This window comes from Simochromis diagramma, unplaced genomic scaffold, assembly GCF_900408965.1.
Source record: "Simochromis diagramma unplaced genomic scaffold, fSimDia1.1 OVJJ01000602.1, whole genome shotgun sequence".
NCBI lineage: Eukaryota > Metazoa > Chordata > Actinopteri > Cichliformes > Cichlidae > Simochromis > Simochromis diagramma.
Genome location: NW_024387040.1, coordinates 6,837,092 through 6,844,070, shown reverse-complemented (window position 1 = coordinate 6,844,070; position 6,979 = coordinate 6,837,092). Strand labels below are relative to the sequence as shown.

At 42.8% G+C, this 6,979-nt stretch overlaps 2 protein-coding genes across 3 annotated transcripts in view; one reads left to right on the top strand and one right to left on the bottom strand.

Annotated features, from left to right (window-relative positions):
• Window positions 1–563: 563 nt before the first annotated feature.
• chst2b (carbohydrate (N-acetylglucosamine-6-O) sulfotransferase 2b) lies at window positions 564–3,333 on the top strand. Its single transcript, XM_040044428.1, has one exon. The coding sequence runs from the start codon at window positions 1,096–1,098 to the stop codon at window positions 2,491–2,493; it is 1,398 nt and encodes a 465-aa protein (XP_039900362.1). The 5' UTR covers window positions 564–1,095; the 3' UTR covers window positions 2,494–3,333.
• A 1,672-nt stretch (window positions 3,334–5,005) lies between these two features.
• The window catches only part of LOC120741485 (sodium/hydrogen exchanger 9-like), a 57,985-nt gene continuing 56,011 nt past the window's right edge, over window positions 5,006–6,979 (bottom strand). Inside the window, exons 15-16 of one of the 2 annotated variants that reach the window (XM_040044422.1) lie at window positions 6,195–6,300; window positions 5,006–6,117 (exon numbers count right to left, since the gene is read on the bottom strand). In XM_040044422.1, coding sequence (XP_039900356.1) covers window positions 5,923–6,117; window positions 6,195–6,300 — 301 coding nt within the window. In that variant the 3' untranslated portion in view covers window positions 5,006–5,922. Of the gene's footprint in view, window positions 6,118–6,193; window positions 6,301–6,979 lie in introns of those variants that run through there. The other variant, XM_040044424.1, reaches the window with a different exon arrangement.

The following is a 6,979-nucleotide window of genomic DNA, read 5'->3' as shown; positions in this document are numbered from 1 at the left end:
TTCAAGAGTTTCTATTTTTGAAATATTTGATTCGGCGGTATGTGCATAGCTCTTTTGTAATGAAATAGGGTTTTTCTTTGCTGCTTTTAAGACAAACCCCGGGCTACCCTCTTGTGGCTGTCGTGAGGGGGGCTAATACATTTAATCTGAAATATTGATTCTCTCTTGCAGTCACACACGATGAGGAGGACGTGCGTAAAAGGAAAAGTAAAGGCCGGCTTTGGAATAAAATCACAGCCTTAAGACTTTTATTAAAGAAATAGTAAAAATAGGTTGTATGTAGAAAAAACGGAACAAAAAACAAAACAGAAAACTGCTAATCGCTTTTAGATGTGTAGAAACGAGAGGTTAGAGTACGGTTCAGACAATGTGAGGTGGACTTCACCTAAACATAACAACAGCACCACCACCATCCATCCCCCATGCCCTCCTCATCTACCGTTGCTGTGATCTGTCGGAGCCACCATTAACGTGACAGGCTCGCAGCAGGTCCAATGACGTAAGCTGGCTGACGAGCGTCGACTCGTCGCGCTCCAATGCGCTCTCTCGGAGGGCGGGTCTTGGTCCTGCTATTCAGATTGAATCGGCCCAGTTTGTATTAGTTGGACGAGCAGAAGAACGAGACGGAGAAACGTGTAAGAGCCCTAACTGCGGATAAAAGCGTTTCTCTGCTCCATCATGGCAGCTGCGGAGTAATTTAGAGGATCCGGCCCGTCGCGCGGAATCGTGACCGACGCCCGAATCCACCGCATTTCTGAGGATGCTTCCGCTGAACGTGCCCAAACTGGGCGTCTGTTACAATGCTGAAGGCTTCTTGGTTTTTGTTTTGAACGCGGGCCAAACACAGAATCACTGCAAAGCCTGATATGGACAACTTTAACGCTCCTCTCTTCTGCCATTTCTATGACGAACATTGCGCAGTGCAGTGAAAAGGCTATATCGTTTAGTGGCTGTCGAACTGGTGCCGAATACATTACCTAATTCATCTGGGTGTTAATTCCCGGTGCAGCCCATAAACACACTACCGAGCGTGTTGGTGCACAGTCAATGTAAGGAGCTTCGTCCAGCGGTGAGAGCCACTCTCCGAGGGTACAGATGCGAGGCAAACAATATCATCAACCACTGAAGTTGACAGCGCCTTGGGAGAAGGATGCAGGCTTTGGAAGGAAGCTTAAAACATACAGGAATCATACCAAGATAATAGCACAGCCTGGGATCGTGATGAAAGTGCTACGCAGGAAGAGGATTGTGTTATTTATGGCCTATTTGTTACTGCTCGTGCTCACTATGCTTAACTTGGCTAATTATAAATGGACTAAGGAGCCGCAGCAGTGTAATCATCAGATGAGGAGCACCACTTATCAGAGCAGATCTGACATTCGCTTCCTGTACAGACCCTCGCTGGCTAAGAAGAGGCAGCTTATCTATGTGCTGACCACCTGGAGGTCAGGCTCTTCCTTTTTTGGGGAGCTGTTTAATCAAAATGCAGATGTGTTCTTCTTGTATGAGCCAATGTGGCACATCTGGCAGAAACTGTACCCCGGTGATGCCGTGTCATTGCAAGGGGCGGCCAGGGACATGCTTAGCTCCTTATACCGCTGTGATCTGTCTGTTTTCCAACTTTACAACAGCCCGGGAGGTAAGAATTTCACCTCCCTCGGACTGTTTGGGGCCACCCTCAATAAAGTGGTGTGCTCATATCCCCTCTGCTCAGCCTATAGAAAGGAGGTGGTGGGGATGGTGGATGATAAGGTGTGTAAAAAGTGTCCCCCTCAAAGCCTTAGACTGTTGGAGGAAGAGTGCCTGAAATATAGCACCATAGTCATTAAAGGGGTCCGCATATTGGATGTAAATGTGCTGGCCCCGCTCATGGAGGATCCGTCCTTGGATTTGAAGGTGATACACTTGGTTAGAGACCCACGGGCAGTAGCCAACTCCAGGATCAAATCCAGACACGGCCTGATACGGGAGAATTTACAGGTGGTCCGCAGCAGAGACCCCAAACTTCGGCGGATACCTTTCGTGGACCCCGGGCACAAAGCTAACAAGAAGGATGGCTCAGACTACCACTCCATTGGAGCCATGGAGGTGATCTGCGACCGTACCTCCAGGACTTTGAGGACTGCCTTAAACCCACCCAGCTGGCTGAAGGGGAAGTACATGGCTGTACGTTACGAAGACCTGGTCGAAAACCCAGTTAAGACCCTGAGGAGCGTCTACCGCTTTGCCAACCTCACTACCAACCATGACATTGAGATGTTTGCTTTGAACATGACCAGTGGCTCCAGTTCCTCATCTAAGCCATTTATAGTCTCCTCCAGGAATGCCACACAAGCTGCAAGTGCATGGAGAACAGTGCTCAGCATCCAACAGATCAAACAAGTGGAAGACTACTGCCACCACTCCATGTCAGTTCTAGGTTACGAGAGAGTGAGAACAGCCGGGGAGGCCAAGGACTTGAGCAAATCACTACTGACACACTCCAGACTGTGAAAACATCCTCACCACCAAAGACCATTTAATTTAATGTTAATTTTGCATAGAGTGCCATTTCCTTATATTGTGGAAATAAAGCTTTACTTTAAGTCCATGTTCCTGGATCTACATCGGCTGCATTTGGAATGTACCGTCAGTCGAGCAGTTGCAGCTCCGTTGAAAAGGACCACTTCTTTTTTACCGGAACACCAGACGGGACCTTAGACCTCGACACTGCAACGTCTAAGAACAATTGACTCAAAGCTGCAACTTTCAGAGAAAAAAAAAAAGGAAAAAGAAGCTACTGTATAATTCATGTATCTTGTTATGATGACACTTCAAAGTGGATGTTTTGGGGATATTTTTTGAATGTTTAAAAGAAAAAAAATCTGTTTTCCAGTCTTCATACTGTCTGTAAAAGTGAAACTAGTTAAAGGAAGGGTTAAAAAAATCCAACTGATTAAAAAAGAAGAAAAAAAGAAGTTGACTGCTAATGTTAATATTTGAGACGTGTCAGAGACAATCACTGGATTGGATTCTTGTGCCATAGGTAGAGGTGTGATCAGAACAGCAGTAGTGCTACGGCTAGATTTTACAAAAAGGGGGATGTTTTGATTTGGGTTTTTCTTACATTTTATTATTATTTTTTATTTTATTTTTTTTGTCGTCACATCCTGACAGGATGATATCATACACTGTGGACAATGTCATAGCTCCAGATTTGGAAAAGTCTCTCTGTTGGTGTCAGCAGTCTGCTTGTTCTACCATTTCCAATGTTTACAATTGCTTGCTCTTATAAAAAAAAACACATCTGGGAATATTGCATTGAGTAAAGTTCATAGTTAACAATACAGTTTATGCATTTGTGTTGAACTCAGTTATTTTAACGCCTACTTGGGGGGTGAGTGGAAGTGGTTCACAAAATTGGCTACAGGGAGCAACCTGGAAGTTAGCACACCAAAATAAGATGAAGGGTTTAATGCACAATTGAATGATTCGGTTAAATTCAAAGCAGTTTTATTTATTTAGCACCAAATCACAACAGCATTCTCCTCAAGGTGCCTTTTATTGTAAGTTAAAGACCCAACAATCAAACACTTAGAGACCGTGGGAAGGAAAAACACCTTTTAATAGGAAGAAACCTGAAGCAGAATAATAATAAATGTGCTACGTTTATTTTAATTTACAATCAGGATTTATAACAAATTTTGTCTTGAATGAATAAGCTTTATCAAAACTTTATTCAGTGCACACCTTTTGTCACTGTTTGAGAACCACTGTGCTGGAGAGGTGTCATATATTTGTTGCTATTTGCTACATAACCTAAAGGTGCCCTGTGGAGGTTTCTGGCAAGCAAACTGTTTACATTCGGTGTTGCTCACCAGCATGAAGTGTGTGTGTGCGTGTGTGTGTATATATATATCTGTCAGACAGGGTAGAAACAACTGCAAGCCACATTTGAAAAGTTATAAACCGAGTCTCTCTATTGGTTTAGATTTCCTGCTTTGTTTAGGTTTTTCCTTTTTTGGCAAACTAATGCTAGTAAAGCCTGACGTAAAACAACTACTGAGTAGTACTTAAAACTCCACACGGTATCTTTAAGTGCATGGCTGAAAAACGTTAGTCACAATAGCTGGGGATATTTTAATAGCTGGGTGGAAGAAGTAATTACAGTTACTGTCAACTTCAATTCTGTTGACAACAGCACCTTAGCAAAATTTCCCATTTCAACAGTCACCTGTAAAAGTAACATCCAAACACATTCATTGTGCTAAATGTCTTTTTACACACCTGACTGTAGTTTCAGCCCTTTGCTCGGGATGCAAAAACGTCTAAAAATTGTACTTGAAAGCTCAGTGGCCGGCGACTCCCACAACAACGACAAAGGAGACTTGAGAGAAGCTTCTTCCTCCCATGCGGAAGTAGATCCTGGTGAACATTGAAATTGGATTTACGTACCGTATGGAAACTGACATGTAAAACAAAGTTTGCATCACCTTGAAATGCAAAAGAAGCTTTCTGCATCAAACGGATATGCAACAGAAGCAAACAGATTGTGTTATATAACAGTGATGTGTTGCTTCAAATATTAGCAAATAATAATAATAATGATAATAATGGATTGCATTTATATAGCGCTTTTCGGGGCCCTCAAAGCGCTGTACAATTCCACTATTCATTCACTGTCACATTCACACACTGGTGGAGGCAAGCTACAGTTGTAGCCACAGCTGCCCTGGGGCAGACTGACAGAAGCGAGGCTGCCATATCGCGCCATCGGCCCCTCTGGCCAAATGACATAAAAACTAGCAATTGTGTTTCAAAAAGTATTTGTTTACTTTGATAGTAAGCTGCAGCTTTAAGAAACAGGCCTAATAATGGTGGAAAGCTGTTAATCATCATCTCTTGCTTGGAAAAAGCTCAGAAATTTAAATTTGAGTGCATACAAAGAGGAACGCAATGTATACTTTAACAGACACATTCCAGAGACGCGCCCATGCATTCACAGCATAAAACGAAAAGCCCCCGCTTCAAGGACAATGGCTTTATTAATACACGACGAACCATCTACATATTCGTACAGCCTAACCTTCACAAATCGTATTTGTGCAGTAAACAACACCCCTGTTTGACTCAAGGGGGAAAAAGATGGGGCCCTGAGATTTACAGTGATGCACATAGAAAGCAGCAAAGTGCAATCTTTAATTAAAGCAGTTGGAGCAAAACTTCACATGCAAATAGTCTTTTTTCCCCCCTGAAAGCTGTTAGTACTTTTAACCATTTGGATACATTCTTACACAGCAAAGAATGCTAAGGAAGACATGGAGGGAGATGGGGTGGTGGGGGTGGTAATACATTTAGCAGAATACATTTGAATGAGTTAAAAGGATTGCAGCAGAAAACAGTGCAATAAAAGTTTAATAAGGGGCTGGGGAAGAGCTAAGCAAAGTTGGCAAGAAAATACCATTTCAGCTGATTAAGGGAAATACTGCAGTGTTCAATCACAGAGTACAGTGATGAGTAATTCTCCCTAAAGCTTGAAACTCGGGCATTACGTAACCGTGTATCATGTAGCTGCCGTGCTTATAATGAATCTGTGACTTAACATATTACCTTTATTTATTTTTATGACTGCTGCTGCTTTATGACAAAGGTGAAAGGCACACTTAACATTTCTATTTCAGTTTCTAACTTCCCCAGTTTGAGACAAGGAAATCATCAGCGTTGCAACAGGAAGAGCGGTGGCCTTTGTAATTGTTTTTCTCCCTTCCTATGTGAGTGTGTGTCTTTGCGTGCATTTCAGCACAGGGGGAGTGCATGACCTTTTGGGAACCATTGAAACTCTAACTCTCAGTCAGCTGTTGGCAGATGTCCTGACCAGTGACCTCCATTCACTGTGGGAGGTGGGGGTTTTGACATCAGGGAGCAATAGCTGATAAGACGAGGTTAGAGCTGAGTACTGGAGCCGCTTGCCTCCCTCGGTTGAGCTGGAGCAGTGCCGAGGCCCAGGTCTCCGTCCAGCAGGTCCTCTTGGTGCTCAGATGCAGAATCGCTTTCGGACGATCCCTGCTGGCTCTCCGTTTCCCCCAAATCCAGGGTGTTTTTTCCTGCTTCTATCTCACACAGCTCTTCTTCTTCATCCTGAATTGCAAGTGGCAAATAACTCATATGTTCCTCAATATTTCAGGCATGTTGTAAACACAGAAAAAAAGTCTTACCTCCTGCACACGGGGGCTACTGAAGACTCTGGCAAATACACCACAACACTGTGGCAGTGACTCAGTCAGCGGGGGGCCACAATGAGTCAGCATTGGCTTTAGATATCTGTGACATTGTTAAAGGACTGTTCAAAACGTGTGTACGTGTCAGTGACTGTAAACAGGAGATAAGGTGAAATGGTCGGTTGTAGTCTAGCCTGTCCTCCAGCTCCACAGTCATAACAATAATAGCTAACAACACTAAAGCACATATCAGATTTTATTTATATATATATATATATATATATATATATATATATATATATATATATATATATATATATTTGAAAGAATGAGTAGGACAGTAACCAGATACGGTGTTTTACCTGTGCAGGATAAGAGGTCAGGGAATTTACATGTTACTGGTGTCGCGCTCCAGTAAAGCGTTAACTGGTATGGTCTGTTTTCTATTTTAGCAGCTGATGCTCGAGGGAAAGCCCAACTCTTTGTTAGAAAGAAGTGGTTAAAGTGAATCACTGCAGTTTATCATAAACATAATCACTGAGCGTGTGACTGCAAATTGTTTTAGATCTAAGCCATCAGACTTCCAGTTGTTTATATATGAAGACAGAAATGAGAGATGCAAATCTAAAAGTGTAATAAATCATAGTCCCCTTGTGCTCAAAGCAATAAAAAAAACATTATGAAAGTGTATTATTTCCCTTATGAGGTCACTGTCAGCTTACTGGCATTCAGTGCAATTGGCCTTCCGTTTTGAAGATGGCACACTGCAGAGAGCTGGGATA